Source organism: Platalea leucorodia, assembly GCF_965183815.1.
Source record: "Platalea leucorodia genome assembly, chromosome: 4".
Taxonomy (NCBI): Eukaryota; Metazoa; Chordata; class Aves; order Pelecaniformes; family Threskiornithidae; genus Platalea; species Platalea leucorodia.
This window is the reverse complement of record NC_138826.1, coordinates 119,501,023-119,526,606: the sequence shown is the minus strand read 5'-3', so window position 1 is coordinate 119,526,606 and position 25,584 is coordinate 119,501,023. Positions and strand designations below refer to the sequence as shown.

The window sequence follows — 25,584 nt, the reverse complement described above, 5'->3', positions numbered from 1 at the left end:
CAAAAGGAGCTGGAGGTGGCCTTGCCCATGTGGAGACACCTCATGAAGCTTGCCAGTATGTGTCATTTTAATATAGGCCTGTTCCCTCTGAAGACCAATTCTGCCAGCTTCACCCAAACTCTCTCTTGATATCAAAGCAATTCAAGAATGAGATGTTGAGGTTTATTTTAATAGTAAAATTCTGGGCTATGAATTTGGAAACAAAGCTACAAAGACAAAACTAAAAATGTAACTAGATGTGAGTCTAGATTGTATCTAGGATCTGAATCAATATTATTAATAAGATAAATAGCTAATATTCTTTCCTAGCTAATGCTAGGAAGTTTCTTACTGCTTTTCACTTAGACTGCTCAGGGCTTACCTCAGTCACAGAGACCATAGGGATGATCTTACTTCACATCATCATTCTGCCTTGAGGTACTCCTCAGAGCTGACCCTGGATGGCATTTTCAGAGGTATCCCAATACTGGGTTTATCTCTGCTAATTTGTCTGGGCTTCCTCTGAAATCGATGAAGAGGGAAAGGCACCCGCAGAAGGTGAGTTGTCCCACGCATCTTAGACATCCAGACTAACATGGGATGACTTGTGCTCTGGGTATGGCTTGCTCCATTGACCAAAGAGGAAGCCTGTTGGCTACTGTAGATCAGATACCATGATGGCCAGAAGTTTGGGATCAATCCTGCTCTAAGAGACTGGGAAAAAAGTTCTAGTGGAATCTGTGTCCTGTCTCTCAAGTGCTTTTGCAAATCCCACCCTCTGCCTTAACACTTGTGCTGCGCACAAGTGCTGTGCTTTGTGCTTGCTCTGTGATGATACACAGTGATAATCAAAGCAGTGAGAGTGCTGCACAGTATGTTCCACACCAGCTACTTCCTTTCTGGTTTAATTATAACTGAGTTTGCTAATCTCAGTCTTGATTAATGAGTTTAATATGCAAATGTTATGATGAAACTGAAACTCTTTGTAATTGCTTGCAGACAGATTACCACTTCGAGTACACAGAATGCGACAGCAGTGGCTCCAGATGGAGGGTGGCCGTCCCAAATCCATTGGTGGAGTGCTCTGGACTACCCGACCCGGTGAAAGGGAAGGAATGCAGTATGTCGGCACTTTTCATTTTACAGACCATTACTAGCTGTTTGTGCTATTTACCCTTGTGTGGCTTCTTAGCTCTGTCACTGATGTCCTGGGTGTCCCCGAGTTAGTCCTTCCCCTCCAATCCTTCTTCTTATCTCTTGGAGCTGTGGAGCAGGGATTGTCTTTGCAGTGTAGTTGTACAACTCCATATCTGCTACAGGTACCCTTGTATGCTAAGTCACAGACAAGCCACATCTGTTACAACACCCCTTGAAGAGACGTGGTTGCTTGTCTTAAGCTGCCATACTCTTAAGTTCTGCAGCTTTCCAGTTCATTTGTAGCTGTATTGGCCAAAATGGTGACCAGGAGTGGTCATTTCTCATTACCTGCATTATTTAGCTAATTAATAAGCTGAATGTAAGGGTAAATGTCTTATTTGCATGAGCTATTTTCATGATGAAGTTTTTGCATTTTATTTATATATTTATTTTTAACAACTTGGAGTGTTCTCATATTACTTGCTCCTGCATTTTTTTTTGATGTTAAAACACTTTGCACCTGAGGACATAAGTGAACTGCTGCTCTGCAAATACATTTGAACTATTCCCTCACTGTTCTGTAGCTTCCCAAGCTGAATGCTCTTTCCCATCACACTTCCTTGCTCTAGCAATTCTCTGCACAAAAGACCATAGCAGTGCTTTATTTTCTCAGTTATTTGTACCACGGGGTATAAATTATTGTAGCTAACAAGCAGATGAACAAGGGATGAACAATGGCAATGTCCTTTCAGTTCTAGTGTAGGAGAGATGAGGTTTTATTCACTTCTGACTCCTCCTGTAAAGGTTTATTGTTCATTTCTTTATGGCGTATGTTCCAGCGTAAAACACATAAATGTTTTCTGTAGCAGTGTTGACCACTGGAAGGTGTCTGACTGCTTGCGAGCATCATTTGAGAAGCTGCCTGTGTCATTCCTGGTATTTGGGTTTAGTTTCTGACATTTTAAATGTGGAATCTCTGTATATCCTTAGGATCTGTTTTTCAATTACAGAAATACAGAGCTGGGAAGCACCTCAGGTGACCCCATAACTCATCCCCCAGCCCAAATAGCTATAGTAGCAATGACTTTTTCATTCATGGCTGATGTTTGGCTGGACTGTTTTCAGGGACCTCCGGTGATGAAGAGCCCACAAGCTCCCCAGATATTTGCTCATCTATTTTGTTCTATTCATTTTCCCTCCTGTTACAGATTTTTCTGCTGTTGAATCTCTGTTCTTGTACTTCAAGCCTGTTACTTTTTGCTGTCTGCAATATAAAGGAGCAGATAGTGTTATCCCTTCTGCTGCACAACCACTTTTGGTGTACTCTGGAGTACATAGGTATAACTCATTTTTTCTGCTATATACTATTTCTTCTTAAACCTTGTGATAAATAGTTTAAGGTCCAGCAACATTACACTCTCCTTGACTTTCTGCTACAGATTTTGACAAACGGTGCACTTGCCTCTTCATCTCCTCTTATTTGTGTGTCTTTCTGGTCTTAAATCAGTTCCAATGAAAATTCAACTGTTTTATAACAACAGATGAATCTCTGGCTTCTCCATATTTGCCCCCCTGCTAGACAAGGGGAAAACTTTGCCCAGTAGATTGGCTGTGATATTACACACCAAAATACAGCATTCTGTTACATACACTGGAAAACTCATCTCAGTTGTTTTCTCACCTCCTCATTGTGTTGCTGTTAAGTCCCATGGCAGTTCAGCTGGTTTGAGAAGCAATTGGATATTTGACTTTTTTTTGACTGAGCCCTTCAGATCTCATCTCTCTGGGCTCTTGGGAGTGCAGTGGTGTTAATGAAGTTCTGTCTTTTTTTTGTGTCTGTAGTAGATTATCTGGCTTCAGGAGATGTCTGGCTATATTCTGATGGCAAAAGTAATTTTAGGTTTCTCATCTCTTAGTCTTCCACCTTTTGCTTTAAGAACAACCAATCTTTCAAGCTGAAAACATGAATCTGTCAACAGCAGTCAATCACTGCAGGAATGTGTAGGGAACACCCCTCCCATTCGGCTTGGCTAACGTGGTGGTTTTTACTGCAAAATATTTGAACCAATGTAGAGTTTGGCTGACAGTCTGTTCTTCAATGGGTGGGATATACTGGAAGACGCAGCTTTTGAAAATTATGTGCCCTCCAGCTCTTCAGAGTTTTCACATGGGGGTCTATTGTTGATGATGAGCTGTACTGGAAATGCTGACAGATAGATACCTCCTCACTGACTTGTCATATTCTCTGAGCTGGTGGCTTCTGTCTCATCTGACAACACAGGAGTTGGACGAAGGATGTCTTATACTAAAACCACAAATTGCTATAGCCTCAGGAAGGTGAAAGGTTCTGTATTTGGGGCTGCTACAACACACGTTCTCAGTGGATCACGTACAGAGTGAGATTTGTGCTACAAACTTGGCCAGGGCTTGCATATACATCTCACCAAGTAATTAATGACTCCATGGGATGCCTTCCTTTTCTTATAGGTCTAGAGTTATTTTATCCTGAAGTCTATCAAGAAATATTATAAGTATGGCATATCCTTTGAGATGAGTCTTTCTGGTCATTCTACAAACTTATTCAGATTCTGCTACATCTTGTAGATCCTACCCTGCACCAGAGCATCCTGACACTGGGGCTCATCGTGACATTTGGTAGAGTCTTGGACTCCCTGAGGTATCTCTTTCAGTCCTTCAGGCTGTAGAGCTGGGGACCACAGTACAATCACCACAGGCAGGACAATTTCCAGCTGTGGAGATCTGTTGTCTTCAGAAGTTTTGGTTGGTATCTACTAGTCCTGAGATATAGCTGAGCCAACTATGTCTCTGCTCTTAAAAAAGGGTTTCATTTGTATAGTAGCATGAACTCTTAGAGCTTTTTTTGTCTCCTTGAGGTTGGCAGAGCCCTCAGTGGTCCTTGGTGGCAGTTAGGACACTGGATATGAAGGTATCTGTGTAAGAACTTGGGTTTTTTTGGAACACATCTGCCACCACTGCTGACTTCATGATGTACTGTTTGCAGTTGTTTTCATCTATTCAGAAATGCCTGCTGCTTAAGAATATCTGCTATTGATCTTTACTGCTCCCTGAAACCAGAAGTTACTTGCAGGCTGTCATTAATTTTGGATCCTGAGAATACTGCGCCAACCTCTCCCACTTCCAAATGCTCAGCAGTTGTTCCCTTTAAATTGTCCCTGAACTACAAATTCAAAAGAAGGTATAACAATATGTTAAATGTCTCCAGCCATCTCTGTAAATATGTCTAGACTGTGGTCTCCGGTGGAGTGGAAAGACACTTGAGACTGCTAAAAATATATTAGCTCAGGTGCTTCACATATCTGGAGCAAGCTAACTGTGGCACTGGAGCTCAATCGGTGTCTCGAGATGTGCTCATTTTCAGGATGTTGTGTTTTACATCTTTTCATTCAAATGAGCCCATTTAAAATTAGGTTGGGTATCTCTGTGCTCTGCTGCATTTTGAAGTGCACGCTGACCTGCAAAGCACAGCTGACTGTGACCTGCTGAGAGTGACTGCCAGCATTCCCCAAAATGGCTGTAGTCTCCGAAACATGTCAGGACTCATTCCTTTTGGGTCTACAGAAACTTAATTGGCAAAGTTTACCTGAAGAGAAGACAGGGTCCTCTGAGAATTAGTCATGGGGTTCAGTGTAGAAAGGACTGTCATATTTTGACTGCTCTATGACCTGGGTATTGGATTAAGTTTTTTTTTTACTTTATCTTGCCCTGAGCACAGAGCAGCATGATGAGACCAACTTCCCCTCCTGCCACCCTCCCCACAACATCTTTACCATCCAGGTGGGAGGTAGGAAGAACGAAGGAATCTCACATGACAGATGTTTGTGATGCTGTAGGAGATCCTGCTATGCAGTGACCCCAGATGTGGGAGGGAAGGTGCGGGAGCAGCTCTGCAGCATGATAGCTTGCTTGCAATGCACTGGGACAACATGGCCCTTTCTATATTTCACTCCCTTCTTTTTTTCTGATCTCCTTGCCCCGAGGGACTGTGGCCATTGCCACTTTCAGACCCCACATCAGGGTGTCAGCCTCCGTTTTGCCATTCAGCACGGTGTGGTACTTCAAGGCTCACCTGGTGGGGTCTGGCTGCCTCCGGACAAGCCACAGCATGGCCACACCAGACAGCTCTGCCACTTCTCTCATGCTGGTATTTGGTCAGAGATGAGTCATGTTTTTGACACCAGCACATCACGGTTGCAAGGGATCCTGCAAAGAGACACATTAAAAGTACAGCAAGGATCTTGGCTAGGAAAAAGGCAATATTTATTACACCTAAAGCTACTCTGTGTGGCTCTCCTCTGCTTCACGTTTAAGACGTCCCCTCCAGGCATCTTCCCAGTGCCGTTTTGGAGGTAAGGTACATACATGGAGGCAGGGAGCATTGCACTGGGGGTTGTGGAGGGCAGAAAGCCTCCCTCAGTGAAATCCAGACTCTCTGAATCACTCCATTACTTCTTGACGGTCGGGAATGTGCTTAACTAATTTGGTCTCGTTCATTTTTAATTACCACAGATCTCGCTCTGATCTCCTCATGAGTCTGATAGCAGGAAGGGAATTTAGCTGATAAGGATCCCTGCCATTAGGGCAGTGTGCTTGGCTTTTTAAACGGAAAATATGTATGGCAGTCAACAGGAGCAGTTTGCTTTTGGGGCTAAGCTCTTGCCTGCACCCCCATATGGCTGGTATCTCTGAAAACCCTTTGCTTTGGTGTGGCGGCTGTATGTAGTGCCTAATGGGGACCTTTCAGGGCCTGGCGGTGGGAGCAGGACTTGGCATTGCGCTCCCACTGACACTACGCTGCAGTCTGTTTCAGTGGCCACAGTCAGGCTTTTCTGCCAGCCTGACCATATGCTGCATGTTTTGCACTCAAATTAAAAGTCTGAATTTGGAGCCTGCCTTCCTTCCATGTCTCCTTTCCTTCCTCTCTTCGTCATCTCCCTTCACTCAAGTACAACCTGAATATCTGGTTCCGAGTGTGCCCTTACTGTGCCCAGGTGCACTGATATGCTCCTCTGAGCAGTTTGTGACCAAAAAGGGCTTAAAGGGTTCACATTTTGACCTCAAATTATTTTTTAATATTAACTCTCTTATTCCACAGAATACGAGTTATTTTTTGCCAACCTAAACAAGAATAGGTTGCACCTTATCTCATAAATATCTGTTAATTTTAGTGGCGCTATGTACATAATAAAGAAACTGCAGTGAGAATAATAGAGCAACTTCAAAAGGAGTTGAATTTGCCATGTTCAAGGGGAAAAAGTTCTGATAGGGTCCCTGTTATAGTCAGCATCCAAATGCCAGTTATAATTATAATCAGCAAGATTTCTTAAGAAAGGAGACACAAAAAATATTGGTAATATGGAAGAACTTGATCAAGTATGGTGCCATGGAGTTATTAACGACTCTGCTTGGCAAACTCCACTTCTACCTGGTGCCACTAAGGCGGGAGCAACTTCTTTGAAATCATGAATGTGCTTCAGTTTTTAGGTGAGGCGTGTGAGCATGTGCCAAAAGGTAAGCGTGTGAAAAGCTCCACTGACTTCAGAAAACAGACTGTCCTTAATTACAATGGGCTTTTCTGGGACCTGGAACCAAAATTTGTCCTGATTTATTGCTACTGAGCTGTGTTTGTTGAGTTTGTTCTAACTTGTGTAATCTGCTCCTAGGATACCACAGGAGGAGATATGGATCTTCCTGCTAATTGCAGTGTGCTTTAGACACAATTAGGGCAAATGGCCTTTTTAAGGCTTGTAGGTTTTATAACACTTTAAGGCAATTTAGGTGATCTGCAGGAGTTTTACCATTCTGCTCTTGTAACAGAAAACCTAAATAGAAGGTTCTGAGTTTGATTTCTCTGGGTCTCTGGTAAGATTGAGTATCCCAAGCAGGTAAGAAGTGGCTCTGCTCCTAATTCCCTTGAAATCAGTGGGCATCTGCAAATTTTATAACATATGGTGTATGCACATACATATCTGTGTAGGTGGATCATATAAAATGAATGTTATACATCTGGCAAAACCTGTGTGCTTGTGTTACAGCCTTCTGACATAAAGTTTACATCTGTTCATTGTCAACTAGATTTGTATTCAGGCAAATTCTGTGCAGTCTTTGTGCTAAAGAATTGATTCTTCTGGAGTTTTACTTAGAACTTTGAAATTTGGCTGGTGAAGACTTGAAAATGGCAACAATAAGTTTTAGTAGTTTCTTTAATGTTTACATTATTGCACATGTGGATGTGAATATACATACAAATACTCCCATGAGAATGGTTCTGTTAATAAACACAGTCACATTTATTTATGTTGTCTCAAAATAGTTTGTTATGTAATCAAAAAATTTATTATCACCACAGTGTCTTTGTCTTCATATATGAATGCACGTAAGAACTACTTGTCATAGGGCTTAAATAAGTCCAGAGTTACGGCCTCTTGAAACAAACATGTGAATCCTAACAAATCATCAGAAAGGTTTTTTTTTCCTTTTTTATTTGACATTCACTGAGGATTATTTTCTGGCCTCATTAATGAGTTTTGAAATGATTGGGATTTCTTTGTTTCAACTGAAGAGAGGAAATATGGTGACATCAACATAGCTCTGAGGACTAAGCGTGTATCCATTCCTGTTTTTTCTCATGGCTTGAAAGCACTGGATCTTCTCTTCATCAACCTTGATGTGCTAATATTTTTTTCATTTTCAATGTCATTCAGACGTTGCTTCTCTGGGTATTCACCTTGGAAGAAACAATGAGGTCAAGCTATTAATGGCTGCTGGTGTTTAACCATGTCATTTAGATCTGACATATGCACATAGATATACTTACATAAGGTGACAGATGCTGTTGGGTATCCTGAGCTGTAGGAAAGTACTATTTTGAGACAATGTTCAAAAAATGTATTCAGAAGATCTCCCTTTTCATTCCTCCATCCTTGAGATTGCTGACTCGAATGGTATACGCTGATCTGCTCCTTCATTTTGACTAACATCTTCCCTTCTCCCTTCTCCTTTGAACAGTCGTATGGCTCCCATGAAGCTGCCTGTCAACGTATAAGAGTCAGATATGGAAGGCTGCTCTCTCAAACCTAAGTACCAAAAAACTTGATTCTTAGTGGACATGAAATCCAGGGAATCGGAGAATTTCTTGCTATGCTATAGATTTGGCCCTTGGCCTGTCATGTATTACCTAGCAATTAAGGATGTTTGACAGAGAAAAAAATGATATAACTCTGTCTCTGGAGCCATGTCTGACATGAACAGCAAGATGTGCGAGAAGTAGATTTCAAAGTCATGATCTTTATAGGGGCACTTTTGTGTGTATGGCCTGCAGGACTGGGCAACTCAATTTCACCTGAGTCTCTTTTGTATCTCTCGGAAAGTTTTTATGCCTTTTCTGAAAGGACTAGAGCACACTGGGGAGGGGACTAGCACACAGCAGCAGAGGCTGCTCTGAGGAACACTGTGAAGCTGAGGAATTAATGCAAGTCTGTCATGTCGCAAAGGTGTTTAGCTAGCAGTGGTGTGCATGGCACAGTTTGACAGTCACTACTAAAAGGCTGTGATTTAGCAAAGCACTCAAGCAGGTGTTTATTCCTATTCCTCTTGGAGCATCCCTGCTAATGCATGTTCCTAACTCAAATCGGGTGGGTGAGTCCTGTTGATGGCATTAGGTTTCTCGCCTGGACTGAGGCTTGGGGCTACATTTTGCCATGGCATTTCCATCTGGATGTTTTCCTAATGCGTATTGTTACCCTGAGAGATACTCCAGTTTTACAAGTAATTTTTCCCGATTTTTTCCTCCGTGCATGAGCAATACACTGTCTTTGCAAAAAAAGTCCCACTGTTGCCTTTTTGAAGCACAGATTCTTTTAGGTAAATAGTCAAAAAAGCAGAATAGTTTGGACTGAACAAGCAGAGTTTAATTCCTGGAGAAGAGTTACTGGGAACTGCATGCTGATACGTATATTGAGACTTCCAAGAGAAAGCTTGACCTTAATGTCTTTTGATGATTTCTTCACCCTCTTTGTGTACATGATGTAATTAAATCAGTTAAACACGGCTTCCTCTGAGTCACTGATTTCTCTTTCAACAGGAAAGCAGCTGGCAAGACCTTGAGATCTGCTATGGCTTGGTAGAGGGATGAGAGGCAAGCAGTGTGTGTGTGTGTCTGTGTGTGTGTACGCGCGCGCATGCGCAGAGGACATCTCAGATGGCACTAGAAGGCATTTGCACCAACCACTTTGGTTGGTAACCAATCAAAATAAGCCTGATGGAGTCAGTGGGGCCTGGAGAGCTACTCAGTCACCTTGAGGTATGTTTTCTGCCATCTCCAGTGCTGATCCATTAGGATGGTTGTTGTAACCCTGGCAGCAAATGTGCTTCCTAGCCTCTTGGTGATGACTGCCTTCCTCCGCTCTACACCACACTTTCAAGAATTTATTGAGTATTCCCATTCCAAAACCACACCTTTCAGTGTCCAAATGATGAAATAAAAGTGATAATAAAACTGTTCTGTGTGCCAGGCCAGCTGGGGAAAATGGTACTATTCCTGCCAAGGAGGTGAACTGGAAAAAGTGTTGCTTTATTTTGTAATTTCTTGGATAAAAGGAAAAATTATTTACTCTTAAAAAAAGGAATGGTCTCCTTCACAGAAGGTACTCTTCCTCAAGTTACATCAGCTTTCAGTGTGATCACATTTCAAGCCTAAACATCCTTGACAGACTTTTTTCTTAAATTAAGATTCAGTCTGGTTCCTGATAACACATTGTGATATAATGACTGAAGAAAACGAACATCAATTATTCACAGCCTATTGGAGAAGCCTCATATAAATTATTCATGGAAGACATTCTGAAGCTGGCTGAGATTATAGTAAATATTAATAATGAAGCAATGATTTCCTCTCGTCCTTTGGCTTTCTTTTTTCCTCTGCATCCCATATTTTGTTTGGTCCTTGGTTCCATGTTGTGTGGACCCCAATGGCCCAGGGTATCACTGAACAGATGCCTCTGTGTACTTGTCCTTGGCCACATCTTCCCCTCCAGGTTTGTGGCATGTATCTGCTGAACCCAGCAGCTGTTCAGAGGGGCAACTGCAGGATGCTGCCAACCTCATATTTCCTTTCTGAGCTACAGTTTTCACCTCTGCCCACAGAAGGCTGAGACAGCGCAGTCCAGGTTCTGCCTGCAGGACATGGCAGCATCTCACCTGAATCCCAGGCAGTGGGGCTTTGGATGAACAACAGAGGAATGGAGGGGGGAGAGATGGAAAGCCAGTGTTTGAGATTATTTTTCCTGTGTATTTTCACTGGTCTAGGTAGAATTGCTCCATTGCTACCCCCGTCTAATGTTGTTATAATCTAGCAAAATCCAGTCCCGTGTCTTTTTTTAAATTGTAATGTATTCAGAGCCAGGAGGACACAGAAAGATACACATGAATGTGCACATGCTCAGTGGCAACAGAATAAACAGAACTGAGATAGTTTTAGGTATCATAAGTGAGAAATGTCTGGAGAAAAACATCTGCTGAGAAGAGTGATAGAGGTAGAAGTAGTGGGTCCAAGTGGTGTGGGATGGGAAGCTAGCTGAGGGAAGGTGTAAGACTGCGTGGCCAGAGCTGCGTAAAGGAGAGGAGCAACTGAATATATTATCAGTTTGGTGTTGGAGGATGCAGAGCATTGAGGCAGCCTTGATCAATCTTCTGGTGAAATCACAAATATTCTGATCCCTCTCACAGCATGGCAATATCTGGGAGATACTTGACATGAGAAAACACTCTAGAGGCAGGTTTCAAACTTCAGAAGTAGTTGAGTAGTAATATACATGTGAGGATCTACTCTGTCAGTCTAGTTGTGTTCACGATAAGCCTGTCCTGACCCCCAGCATCAGAAAGTTAAGCAACATGTGATTGTTAGGATCAGTTACTAGAAGAGAAATGTGCCAACTAACATTGAGTCCATCAAAAGCACTGAGAGGGCCACAGCTGTGCTAAAAGGCAGAATGTGACCCTGGAGCCTTGCAGTCAAAGGGCAAATGAGGCAAGCCTGTTTATGGTCTGTTTTGCCCTCTAGGGAGCTGTTTCCATTTCTGCAAAGTGATTGTAAAGTGCTATCAGATCTGCAGAGTAATCTATTGCAAGCACTCCTTGGAAGTGGTTACACAGTGGGCAGGGCTCCTGCTTCAGGATGCCCCACGTCCGTGGTGTGTCCCAGGAGGGAGGTAAGATACTGTTGCTCTCGACTCACAGAGTCTAAGAGGAGGGGTATTAATCAGATTTGCTAGTTTGACCTCGCAGGCCATTAAAATGCATCCAGTTAGGCTGATGCTGAGGCTGATAATTTGTATTTGGCTTGAGCTTTTCTTCCATATGGTGTCCAGTTATGGTATGAAGCACTTGAGAGACAAAGCGTCCATCACATGCCATGACAGGTTGTTCCAGCTATCAGTCATTCTTCCTATTAAAAATGTGTGCGTTAGTTCCAATTTGAATTTGTCTGGGTTCAGCTTCCAGAAGGTAGTTCTTCTTATGCAGTTCTCCGCTTCATTAAAGAGTCTAGTGGGATCCTGTGTTTTCTCTCCCTGGAGATGCTTATATATTAATCAAGTTGACTCAGTCTTCGTTTGATAAACTAAATAGACTAAGCACTTCAGATCTCTCGCTGCAAGACATTGCCCCTATTTTTAAAAGCATTTAAAGTCCTTTTGTTTTACATTGACCTCTTAAAAATGCTGAATCACAACTATATTCATTATTAGAACGATCTTCTTGCCTGTAATACACACATTTCATCCTATACATCTCCGCCTCCACCTCTAAATATATCCACAGATCTCACTAGGACCTTTTTGCACGTCTTGACAGCGGAAGCTCTTGATGAATGGCGGGTCCACTCCAACCCTCAGACTTGCTGCTCTCTGGGATAATTTTCAGCCTTCTGCAGGCAGGGCTGGCACTTCTTGCCTTCAGTGGCTTGTCTTTACATTTGACTCTGTTAACAAACACACTGACTTCGAGTGGGTGCAGGCTTGACAACAGTCTCTTACCTGCCAATTTTAATACTGTTCCTTTTCTATTTGCCAGCAGATCATTGATAAAAATGTGGACAGCCATCAGACTCGGTCCTGGGGCAGGCAGAACTGCCCCCTTCCTCCCTGCTCAGTGCTCGTTTCCCACCAACAGCCCTGCCTAAGATCTGTTACTCAGGCAGTTTTTAATCCATTTAAGATGTGCCTTACTGGTATTGTGTGGTACTACCTTCTTCATCAGAATGACACGCAAAACTAAGTTAACTGTATTAGAAACCCTAAGTCTATTACATCCACTCAGTCACCTTTATCAAGTGACTTGTAATCCTGTTAAAGAATGAAATGAGGTCTGTTTGACATACAATGGTTTCGGTGGGTATTAGTACTGTAGCTCTTGTTAATTTTTTATGAAGTGAATCTGGTGGCAGCTTTATTGCATGCATGTATGAATGTGTGTGGCTGCCTGTGGCAGCGTCTAACAGTATTTTACAGCATCTTTTGTGACCAAGACTGGTCGCCTGTGCAAACCACAACATTTTTTTTCCCTTCTGTATTTATTTTAAGAAAGCTGCAGCTGCAAATCACCAATAATTGCATCACTGGCTTCACTGGAGCTGCTGAAGGCATCAGTGTATCCAGCACCTCAGTATGTCGTGCTTTTCCTAACTGCCTTTGAAAATGTTCTCCCAGTTTTAAAAATGCCCATGATGGGGCAAGTCATGAAACCTTTTAATGCATTTCACAGTTTTTTTCACAGAAAGATCAAATTCAGTCTTCACAATTTGCGTTGCTCTGTGTAAAAGTTTGCAGTCGAGAGGGAAAGGAATAGTGATGTCCAAACAGGATCAATAGTGTCGATTTGGGAAAAGATTTTCAGAATTGCCTACGTGATTTAGCAGCCTTAGTTCTGTTTTCTGAAACAGGGTAGACATGTAAGGAGTTATTCAATAGACATGTTCTCTCTGAAAATTAAGTATCAAATGCTTAAACAAATGGGCTCTGGGGTCAGGGGCAGACAGTGTTCACAAAGGCTACCTCTAAGCCAGGAGACTAATTTTTCCTCTCGAGTCTGAAGCAAGAGGGAGGGTGTAGTGGAGGACGAATCAGAGCACACACCTAAAATATATAATTTTGATGCCTGAAACTTCACATCACACCTTAACCTCCTGGTGATGCTGTCCTTCCCGTTCACAGCACCTTGCATGTGTCACCCCCACAAACACAGCGGTACTGCGATAATGTCAACCATTTCTGTGGGCAAGTGGTCGCCGGTCAGTGCTGAATCTGGGCTCAGCTACGTCTTTGTGAGACGGAGCAGCCACGAGCAAGGCAAAGTGCCAGTGCCCTGGGATGCAGCATCTGTCTGTGCCCTGTCCCCACCCTGGGCAAGTGCCTCCTGGCCCATTGCGGGGGACATCTGCTCTGCAGGGTCCCTCTGGGCATGGCCACAACCTGCCCATCTCTGGCTGGGACGGACTCCTGAACTGATGCTGCTTAGATTAAAGAGGGTTTAGCCTGGCTTTTGGTCTCCCCCCTTGCTGGAAGAGCAAGTCGTGCGACACTAGGACAGGAGACCATCTCCGTGCTCATCACACGCCATGTTTCCTCCCCATTCCCCTCCAGCCACTCCCAACCACCTGGAACAAGACCAAATGATGCATCTGTTCCAATGTTGAAAGTGCTTCGTGTTGCTATTAGCCGCATTCAGCCCCAAATTGAACCTGGCAAGCAGCTGCCATGCTCAGAGCTAGTGTGCTTGCAGACGTATGTGTTTTGATGGGAAATGCTGCTGCCTTTGAAATACAATTCTTAGAAAAGGGAAAGAAGGTAATTCCCTACCTAAATAAGTAAAAGCCTCATCTCTCTCCTGGAAGGTGAGCGACGGATGGCAGTGTCCTGTGTGACAGCCTGCCCGATCTCTTATACCCTTTTTTTCTCTAAAATGATCAGGTTGCAAGGAGTTAAAAGATATTAGTTCGGTTAAAGCAATAATCTCCAATCTGCAATGGAAGAGGAGGCTCTGCTGCCTTCTGTGTCTTGTCTTCATTATGGCAGCAAATTGCTCACAGTTACCGACTCCTTATTTGAAATTCATAAATCTGGAACGTGTGGTTAAGCAGCGCTCTCCATTTCTTGCTATTTAACTTTCTTAAAAAAAATGTTGAAACTGTTAAAGGATTTGAATATGTCATGAGAGAGTTTGCTCTTTTACTTCCCTTCCTGATGGCTTCTCTCTGCACCCTTCAAAAGAAAAAAAATAAAGGAGCATTAATTAGTAGTGCTAAAGCAGTGAGTCAGGACACCTTTATGAATTTAAGGTGAAAAGCTGTACAATGTGTGGTCTCCGTTCAGACACATGGGGAAGCGCTCGCTTCTTTTCTCCGAGTCTCTGAAAAAAGCTGTGCTTCTGAAACCCAGCTGCAGCTACATCCTATGGCTTGAGCTGAGGTCGCAGAGGTAGCCAGATGGGATGTTAAATGTACCACTCTATCATGTACCACTGCCTACAGAAAACCACTTGCCCCCACTGAGGGTGGATTTTTTGCCTGTCTGCCAGTCTTTCACAGAAATCTGTTGTGGCAGGATTTACTTGCATATACCTACCCCAGCACCCATCCCTGCTAGGCTCCTGCCCACTTTCCTTCTTGGTCCATCACCAGTGAGCGACGGGGTTAGAAAAACAGATTTGTTTGCTTGAAGACCACTGGTTCAAATTCAGAGTATGCTGATATGACCAAGAGGGAAAAATGAGCCTTTGGCAGATCTTTCCATCAAAATGGACCTTGTATCTGCGTTCCAGTGCTGCCCGTCAAGGACAATTACACAAAGAAATGCTGCGAGAGCCAGCACAGAAATGGGAGCCTGGATTGCAGTTGGATTCAGATGGAAATTGGTGTTACGAAGCCATGACTTTATCAATGTACTTACAATCAAAAAAGTTCTTCTGCAGTTAGGTAAACATCAGCACATCTGTGAAACTGCAAATGCTGGGGCTTCAGCTGGCGTCAGATGTTTTGGGCCAGTTTCACCACTTTGGCTAGCAGTCTGGTCTTGTCCTACAGTTTCTCAGACTGTGAGTTTATGTCTCTTAAAGTGAGTTTATGAAATAACTGTCACTGCACAGCGTGGCATGTGTGAACCAGTAAAAAAATCCCACCATTTCTTGGGATGTGAGTTGTGTGCATTGCTCTGAATCCTGCTTTGGCTGAACTGGCGCAGTTAAGTTTAAAAATCTGCCAGCAACATAGGAAATACTATGTTCTGCAGAAAGCACTCATTTGTTTTCCAGCTAGGATGTTCAGTCTCAGAGAGGACGTGGTACAGCATGGGGCTGGGGGAAAGCAGGATGGTCTGCCGTTGAAATGAGCATTGGGGCAGGAGTTACGATTCCTGGCACAGACATGGGGCTCTGTGAGCATACAGGACTTTAGCTGCTGTCCAGGTTTCCTCTATATAATGGGAATATTCTTCCCTTATCAGATAGAGATGTGATCAGACTGGAACAAGGGATACATAGTTACTTGGAGTAAGTAATTTTAAAGACATCAGTAAAAAAAGCACTTTGTGAACATTCCTTCTGAATTATATTTCCCCTAGTTACATATGTTTGAGTACTGTCTTTGCTGTGCTGGCAACCAGGGTTTATTTTCTCAGCATGCTAATATCACCCCAGTCAAAGATCCCCATTCGCGAGACACAGGCCCATTGGTGATCTTTTCCAAGACCACCTGGTCTATCAGGCAAAGTGTTCAAGGCTTTGTAAGCAGCCTATGTGAAGAGAAATGTGGAGTGGACCTTGGATTAGGTCTCTGACTCTCAGCTGAGGTTTGTAGTGTTATATTACAGTCAACATGCTGCTGTGCACTCTTCTTAGCTACCATACAGGTGGGTGAGACAAGTCTGCTCTGGCTCTCAGGTGCTGGTGATTTTAATTGAGGTCAAGGTGTAACAGGTGGGTGAGCAAGGGTGAGGAGAACTGTATTACAAGCCCTCATTTTCACAAATTGCTTTTGGGCACAGTCTGTGGGTAGACATTTCATTTCTAAAATCTTGTTTTGCCAGTGGAGACAAGCTGCAAATCAGGAGCCGTCATCTGAGATTTGGTTTCAGTGCTGCCACGTTGGTGAAAAAACAGGCACTGGTGAACATCTCAATTTTGTAGCCAGTGTTGGTAGTTCAGCTCTTGTGTTCCTGGGCCTGGGGAATTCCTGTTTGTTTTCCTTTAGTGACAGTTCAATCTTAATTAATTAAGTGGCAAAAAATTAATGGAAATTAATTGGGATTAATTTCTCCATTTATATGTTGGAAACGATTGTCTCCCCAGCTTTCTCCTGTGCCTCTGGTGAGTACCTGGAGATGAAGAACCAGGTGTGCAGCAAATGTGCAGAAGGGACCTACTCACTGGGCAGCGGGATCAAGTTTGACGAGTGGGATGAGCTGCCGGCAGGATTCTCCAACGTGGCGACTTTCATGGACACAGCAGTTGGCTCGGCTGAGAATAAAGCTGACAGCTGCAGCAAGTAAGAAGTTCTGTTTGCATCTGGGTTATGCAGCCATGGGTAAACCTGAGACAGTTCAGCAGCACAAAGCCAGCTTAATGATTTATCTAAGCTCTCCAGAGGGTAACCAGCCCTAGTAATGGCAAATGAGTGGCTGGAAAGCAAAGTTTTTTGCCATCTCTTTGCTGTCATCACGGTCTCCTTGGGCTCATCAGCAGCTAGTGAGTCTAAGACCAGCCTGGAGCTACTCTTATTTGTAGCTTGAAAGCTCCAGGGTCATGGTACAGTAACAGAGACTCATGGTGGTTGCAGAAGGCTGTTTTTGAGTATAATTGAAAGTATGTTGAACCAATGGATAATAAACCTTTCCTATGTAGGCTGGGTCCTAAATTTCTATTACATATCTTTTCCCATGCACGGTTTTAATGAAAAGTGTTATATTTACATGAAAAATAAATGGGAATCCAGTAATAAAGTTATAAAACCATTGCAGTTAGTTAGCTATTGTGGGATTCTGGGTTCTTTATTAAGTAACATGTTTTTTGTATAGTAGTGTAAGAAAAGTCTCCTCAGTGCCTATGATCTCAGCTGAGGCTTGTTTTGTTTATGTTCATCAGCTCTTCGTGGACGCCTCGAGGGAATTACATAGAGTCGAACAGGGATGATTGTACAGTATCTCTCATCTATGCTGTGCACCTGAAGAAATCCGGTTCTGTCTTCTTCGAATACCAGTATATTGACAACAATATCTTCTTTGAATTTTTTGTAAGGCCTTTTACATGGTGAATCCAACCTTATATTGTACGAATTCAATCCAGATAAAGACCATTAGAAACAGCTTTTTCTTCCCTTTAAATTCCCCATATGTCCATAGCTTGTTATTGCCGAACAAGATAAAAAAAAAAAATCTTCTCTTTCTGTCACTTATGCTGCCTTTTGGCATTTATTTCAGCTTCAAAACTCAGGCTAAACTGATCTTATCTACCATGCGCTGGGATTTTTCCATTAGTGGTCATGACTGCCCCTGTTAGTCCAGCCTTTTATGAGACAACTGTTGGTAGTAGATGTTTCAGTTTGGGGGTTTTTGACTTGAGATGCCTTTGAAGGGACTTGACATTTAAAAAGACTTCTTCCAAGGCAGGCATCCAGAACCTGAGATGCTCCCAAGGCATTAGTATGTTGAAATCTTAGCTTTAGTTTCAGGTCAATTTGGGACATAGCAATTAAGATGAAAAGAAAAGCAGGAGAAGAGACAAAAGAGTGATCCTTAAAAAAAACCAACCAACCAACCAAACAAAAAAAAACAAAAAAAGGAAGAAAGAAAAAGCCAGAAACAGCAGTTCTCCAAAGAGATTTAGGAGTAAAAATTCAGATGACTTTCAGTAGGAAATAGGCTCTGAGAACGTGTTCGCACTGTGAAATGGAGGAGCTGGGGGTCATTAGCTCTGAAATGGGAGCAGCCTGGCTGGGCTTGTGCCACGCTGTACCCAAATTACTAAAACAATCTGATCAGCAAGGACCCAAATGGGAAGGACTGCCCTGCTCTGCCCACGTGGATGGACTGGTTGGGGTCCAGGGAGCAGAGGGATCCTAGCACCAGGCTCTGCAGTGCGGTGCAGATGCTCCACGTCACTGAGATACTTTGGAAGGTTTCACCAACGGGTTGCTTTCCCTGGCATGTTGTATCTGCCATTTGGGAAAGAAAAAAACTCAATGAGAGGGCAACTCAGAGCAGGAGATGACTGGAATTTTTCAATATCTCCTCTGTTACTGCCTCTCTCCCAGTCTGGTGAGTTCTGGTTTTCATCTGAAAAACAGAGCTCATGATGTCTCACAGGACTGCGAAGCCTTAGCTGGAGTTCGTTAATGTTTCTTGAAGCTTGGAGAAAAGTGCGAAGTATCCTTATCCTTAGTAAAGATGGAAAAGGAAGACAAAAATAACCTGCTGGAGGCACCCTTTTGCTACTACATCAGTGCAATCCATTGCACTTTGATAACGGATGGTGAAGGCAATATTATTTAGCCATTTTACTTTTAGACTATCCCGCCTTCTTCATGGGGAGAAAGCAGCAAATATGCTTTCTGCTGTCAGATGAATGTACCAGGATGATGAATCCTAGCTCCAGTTGCTTGACTGACTGACCTGCTCCTGCAATGGAGCAAATATATTGTTTCTCTGAGCACTGGCTTTGAAAATGGCTTTTTGAATATTACTTTTATCCATATCCCACTCATTCACCTCCTTAAATTTATCATTCCCTGTTCAAGAAGCAGTGAGTGGTGCAGTCCTTTATAGAAATGCCCATGTAAATAATTCCCAGTCAGCCTCAGTATTTCAGGGAAACCATATTTATCACTCCTCTAAAAGTAAATTTTTTTTTGTCCAGCATGCCTTTGTGCTTAAATATACTTAACAATGACACTTTAGCTCTGGACAGTGTCATTTCAGTGGCAGTGGCTTGCAGGCTGCTGGGAAATGGTTAAGTTTTTGGGCTCTCCAGGCACTCACAGGCACTGCCAATCTGAGGGTAAGTGAGGAGATGTCCTCAAACGTAGAAAGCAAGTGTGGACACTTCTTGTTAGATACCCGGTGCTTCTGCAGCCTGCCCTTCCCAGGCTCTTTTTACATATTGAACCCCTTTACACCTTGTGGGAAGAGACTATATATTCTTATCTCCTTTTTGCAGATGGGAACCGAGGCACATAGGTGCTGTGGCTCAGATTGCACAAGATAATTAGGGATCTACCTTCTACTTAGGTGCTTCTTCTCACCTCTTTTCCTCAGTGCTGTTGATCTAGATGGAAATTAAGTGCACAGATGCTTTGGAGGATGTGGGGTTATGTGACTTGTTTCAGTCTTGACATGGAGTAACTTTGAGGAGGATGCTTGTCCCCAGGTTTTCTGAAAGTGTTGAACTGGCCTTTCTCCCTGGTGGAACAAAAGCTGAGTAATTGAACTCGTGCCTCAAAGGGACTTGATACTTTTTCTTCAGAGAAGACAGTTATGAGAAGAAAGAAGTGGACGGCTGTGAGGCCATGCACCAAACCGTGCTGCAAGGAAAGGCTGCTGAGCTGCACTGGACCTGGGTGAGGGACAATCAACCTCACACCTCTGCCAGGGCAGACTCTCCATGGAATGTTGCCTCTCCCTTGATAATGTTACTCTCATCCCTAGTAAGGTCAGGTGGCAGGGAGCCAAAGACATGGCAGATATAGGCTGCAGAGAAAGCAGTTTGTCTCTAGCTTTGGCCTGTCCACTCCTACCTCCTCTCTGGCTTAGAAGCCCACGGCCTCTGGATTTTAGAGAATTGGGTCCTGGTGGGCTCAGGAGAAGGAGGAGGCAACCGAGACAAAATGCTCAGCATCCAAGTCTGACCAGATAGCAAGAGGACAAAGCTAAGATCTCCTCCTGCTCTTTTTTTCCATCTGCACCAGAGGTGGTCGTTGCAGGCACTGTTAAGCTGCTAGCAGGTTTTGGAAGTTGGGTTTTTTGCCACAAATAAGGCAGCTGCGGTTCTAAATATGTAGACAACAAAACCAAAGCTGAATCTTATCATTCCCTGCAGCAGTGATTATGCTGACAGGGAGATGCGTCTGATTGTGGTCACTGATCTTGTGTTTTTAATCAACAGATACAAAATGACCAGTGCAAAGAGATGGAGTCCACGGCAGACAAGTGGGTGAAGCTAACAGACAATGGGGAATGGGGCTCTCATTCTGTAAGTGTACAAAAAAATCCTTCATGAAGCTTTTTTCCCATTTAGAAATGTCTGTGATTTCCTCTGAGCAGAGAGCAAATAAGGGCCAGATCCTATGAATGCATCTGAAGAAGCACAGCTTTCCTAGTACTGTGGGCAAAGCCACCGAGATCTCTAAGGGGCTGATCCCAAAGCAAATGATATAGATGCAAGACTTTGTATTGATTTCCCTGGGCTTTGAATCAAGTGCTTTATGAGTTTAAATAGATTTATGCAAATCCGCATACCACAGTCATTCTGCATGATTGCAATTGAAATCTTCTACAACAGTTGTTTGCTCATGAGAACGCAAGATTATTCCCTGTTGCTCAGCAGAGTGACGGGAGTGGTGTGTGTATGTGGAGGCAGGCAGGACGGGCATTTTATTGTCAAGTGTGTGCAGAAGAGCTGGACTGCACCCAGCTTGTGCTCCGCGGTGACTTACCTGGTTGAAAAGCAAGCTGGCAGCACCATGGTGGCTGCTGCAGCACTGATACAAGCATGTCCACGTTGGCAGCAGCAGCCCTTTGGCTGGCCTGTGACCCAGTGGCTGAGTTTGCTTGGTGCACAGACCATGGGTAGATCGATTCATTAGCTCATGGTGACGCCTGGCTTACCATCATACCCTAATTCCCAGAGCCACACCAGCAAAGGCCCAGCATAGGTGACGTTATGCCAGAAGAAAAAGGCTTTTTATGGGCATGGACAGCAGCCTGGTCTCTGTTTTCCATGGTCTGCTTATCCTCCTGGAGGAGAAACCATATTCCTGAGCCAGCTCTGGTTGGCAATGCCTGTAAGCTCAGGTTCAAGCCCCGTGCGAGTCACATCAGGAGGCAGGAGAACTGGGTGAGGAGGGGTGAGTGGCACAGGCTAGAGGTAGATCCAAGGCCAGGGCATCGACTTGGGTGAGCTGAGAGATGTAAACAGCATCTGCACGGGAGATGGTGGCATCTGAGCTCATTGTCCGGGATGTGTAAGTGTCTCCACTGGCTATGAAGGTTGCTTGGATGCTTGGCTGAAGCGTAGACATGCGAGCTAGGTGAGATGACTGTTCTGGCTCTCCTCAATGCTTTTGTCTGCATTGCAAATCCTGTCCTGGCAGCTTCTCTGAGCCCAGTTTTCCAGTTGCTGCAGCCTCTGCTTTCAGCACGTGAGTCCTGCTGCACCAGAGCTGATGCTGAGTATCTCTACACCACACAACATGATGTTCAGTTCTATATGGTCCCACTTCTGCTGTTACCTGCGGTAACCCAGCTCTCTTCTGCCCCCTGGACAGTAGGTATTTGGGGAGTGGAAGATACAATATGCTGTATCTCCACTTTGCTGAGTTTTTGGACTCTTTATCTTGGGTGAACAAAAACTGTGGTCTGTCCAGGCCTGTACAGCACTGCTGTAAACCTCATTATCCTGGACCCTTATGCTGGTAGAGTTTATCCCTCTTCTTATGTGAAAATATAGCACCTTCAGGCCAGTATCACTGTATTGGCAGCAGGCATCTTGTACTGGGCTGGTAGATATGGTACAGCTTTGCAGGCCAGGCAGGGTCTTGGTAAACCTGACGCTTTTAGTGAGTAGAGTGATACTGTAGTTACACAGGTGAGCTGAAGGCAGCAGGCATCAACACTGCTGCTGAAAGAAGTGGTCCTGCCTTCCTCCTCCTCTCCCTTATCCCAGCCATGGTGCCACCAGGCCACCACCCTTCCTATGCCAGCACAGGGGCTATGCTGAACCACGCTGTGAAGGCAAGTAGGTCAAAGCAGTTGGAAACTGGGTTGTTTTCCTGCATCTCATCTGCTGTTCAGGGTCAGAAATGAGCAGGAGGATGGGACTGCTGCGGGGGTTATTCATGGTTTGTGCCTGGCTTACTGGTCATGATGCTATAGTGTTAGATGCAGGCAGAGCTTGATTTTTAAAGCCTATAAACAAAACTTGCTTGTAAGCCTGGATTTTTGAACTCTGGGTCATGTTGGGTTTCTTTATAAAAGTGTATCTCAAGGCTTTAAAAACAAACTGATTGACTATATCTGAACATAGAGCTAGAGATAAGATCTCCTGAGTGCCAGGGGTAGCTGGATAAAGGCAGGAACAGCTTTTTCCCAGTTCTGCTTACAACAAGGTCAGAAGCAGCTCTTGGTGTTTTTCCATAAAACTGGGGTGTTGAGCAGCTTTTTTATTAGACCCACATTGGCACTCCTCGGAGATGTCCCTACAGCATCTGCCTAGCTGTCTCCCCTTTACTTCTTGACTCACTAAGCAACTTAGAAAAAAACAGGATTGCTGCTAGGGTGCAAGAAATCTGAGTAATGGAAGTAAGAAATAAAGCAATTTTTTGGTGAGGGGATGCTTGCTAACTGTCATGCATATTGTTGCAGGTAACTCTGAAATCAGGTAGCAATATATTATACTGGAGAACAACAGGGATTCTCATGGGGTCCAAAGTAGTAAAACCAGTTCTGGTGAAAAACATCACAATTGAAGGTAAGTGATATTTGCCTTTTAGGTCTTATCTCACTCTTTCATCACAGTGTTTGCCAAGTGCTATTTCTACTGGAGTGCCTACAGTACCGAAGTGGCTTTTTTAGCCCCCTTGTCCCATGTCTCTTCCTCTAAAGTGTAGAAACAGAACAGCAAAACTGGCAGGGAAAGGCTGAAAAATTAATTTAGCTGGTAAGTGATGCCGTCTACTGGAGAAGACTGGCTTAGCAAAGAAGGAGAAAAAGAATAAACATGTTTTCTTTTATTTAGCGTAGAAAGACCATGCTTATCAGTTAGCCTCTCAACAGTGATAAATAGATGGACATATTCATCGTAACAGTGATAGTTAAATTACTATTTAAATAACTTAATTAATCTGGGATTGCTCTTTTGGTCCTGCTCTAAGTGTAATCAAGCTTGGAGTGTCATAGAAGGTTCTTACATGGGTCAGACTTGCATTGAGGAGCAAAGATTAAAGACCTAAATCATGAGTCAGCAAAGCCAAAGTGTCTAAAGTGAGTGGTGAAAGTTTGTGATTTTTAAGCTGTGTTATCCAGCTGGCTCACTTTCTCCCACAGGCGGGCAGGTGGTAGTTACGGAGCATACCGCTCTGTATTTCAGTGTTTTACCTGTAATCTACCTTACAGGAGTTGCATATACGTCTGAATGCTTCGCATGCAAGCCTGGTACCTTCAGTGACAAACCAGGTTCATCTGGCTGCCAGGTGTGTCCAAGAAATACTTATTCTGAGAAAGGAGCTAAAGAATGCACCAAGTGTAAAGAAGAAATGTATTATGCAGGTACGTAAATCAAATGGGATAAGAAAAACCAAAAGAGTCTGAGTACGTAAGGTCATAAGCTGTTTCTGCGTGCAGATGTGAGAATGTTTTTATCCAACAATTAAATTTAGTCTCCAGTTGATATGCAAAGGGGAAATGAAGATGGGGCTTCCTAAAAGCTGCAGGGGGCACTTATAGACATAATGGGCCACACTTGATCTTGGTTAGGATCACCTACACTAATATAAAGGGATGGAGGTCTTCTGTGACCTCGAAGGGAACAGTTCTCTGAAGGATAATAACAGTCGTGCTGTGCCCTCTCGTGGTAATTTGTGTTACCAGGTGGCGATGACCTGAATTGGCTTCATCACTGCCTTCAGACTTGTCATGTTTCTAGGAATCTCCTTTCCAAATCCTCTTCTGGCCTGTCCCTGCCTCCCCTGTGGTTGGAAGCTGTGGTGGTCTGGTTGCAAACCCTAGTCCCCAAAGTCCTCTGCATTCCCAGCTGTGGTTAGCTGGTGATCATCAAATAACACAGGCAAAATCCATTCTTCATGGTCAAAATGTCTTCAGTTTTCTTCCTTGTAGTTCTTTTATAAGAAAGTTTTTGAAGAATCAGTTACCGACCATAGAACCTGCTATCACAGATTATGGCAAATGCCTGGGGACCTGTGCCTGTGCTTATGATGGGAATGGGAATTTTTGCAAAAAGATCTGGGGAGAGGAACAAGTGGGCCAGTGTTGTAAGGAAGTTTATAATGGCTTAGAATGTTTTTGTTCCTTATCAAGTGACAATGTATTTCCATGCTTGGCAAACTACATAAATTACTGCTTGAAGGTGAAGGGTTGGGGTGTTTGGGTGACTCCCTGGTTACACTCAATCAATGAATTTCAGTATGATAGTACAAGCATAACTGGTATTTTCCCTGTTCCCCCCACTTCATTTCAGGGAAACGTTCATGTAGACTCCATTAAGAGTTTGATTTTTCATTCTCGTTTTGTATTTTTCTGCTGACTCACTTTAATCTCCAGATTTTAAGCTCGTTACAATTGTTTCCAGGGACCATTTGATAGTTTAACATCCTGTTCCTCACCCTTTCTTTTTAGATGAGGGATCCAGTGCATGTATAGAGCGTCCTCCATGCACAAACAAAGACTTTTTCCAGATCCATACCCCATGTGATAAGGAAGGAAAAGTAAGTAGAAGCTTATTTTTAAGCTTACTATGATCCCTTGATTTGAACACAAGTTAGGGTTTCTAGGAATCTCTTTCCCAATTGCTTTCCCAATTTTGCTTCCAGCATTGAATCTCTCTGAGGCTTTGGGCTTGTCCTTTAGCTGCTTTCTCTCCAGCATTTATCCATCTGTAAGAATCTGCCTGTCATGGGTCTGCTTAAGGGATCTGTCGTAAAATGCTAAGCTCCTTGCACTTGTGATTACTCTAACTGGGTCACCCGTGCTACCTCCATGCTCATAAAAAGACAGGGTTGGAGCACAGGGTAAAGTACTGTCCCAGAATAAGCCCTACTGTTTAGTTCTTAGCAATCTTTCCTGGCATACTTTTGGCTTGTGACAATTTGCCCTGTCCTAGCAATGCCCTGGCATGATTGAGGTGCTTCCATGGCACAGGAGCATTGGACATGACCATACCTATTTCAGGTGGAAAAGTGTTGGGTTGCATAGGTGTGATGTGTATCATGTCCTCTAGTTTTAGCATCAAAGAAGAGCCTGAGATCTGTTGAAATAATGGTATATACATAGCCTGGGAGTATTCATGTGCAGCAGCAGACCTTAGCTGCTAATAATGTGCTTGCCTCATGGGACGCCTCAAAACAGCTGGACTCTCAGTAAATTGTTTCACTCAGAGATTTTAGATCTACTGGCTCTACTCATAGAGGGACCTGCTGGTGGAGCAGCCTGGCTT

The 25,584-nt window shown here is 43.6% G+C and overlaps 1 protein-coding gene across 1 annotated transcript in view; it reads left to right on the top strand.

The window, feature by feature from the left end:
• The window catches only part of ELAPOR2 (endosome-lysosome associated apoptosis and autophagy regulator family member 2), a 103,807-nt gene that overhangs the window by 50,813 nt on the left and 27,410 nt on the right, over positions 1–25,584 (top strand). The window contains exons 2-8 of the mRNA XM_082309106.1: positions 979–1,099; positions 16,495–16,690; positions 17,287–17,434; positions 20,302–20,388; positions 22,779–22,884; positions 23,529–23,681; positions 24,768–24,856. Coding sequence (XP_082165232.1) covers positions 16,527–16,690; positions 17,287–17,434; positions 20,302–20,388; positions 22,779–22,884; positions 23,529–23,681; positions 24,768–24,856 — 747 coding nt within the window. The 5' untranslated portion in view covers positions 979–1,099; positions 16,495–16,526. The remainder of the gene's footprint in view (positions 1–978; positions 1,100–16,494; positions 16,691–17,286; positions 17,435–20,301; positions 20,389–22,778; positions 22,885–23,528; positions 23,682–24,767; positions 24,857–25,584) is intronic.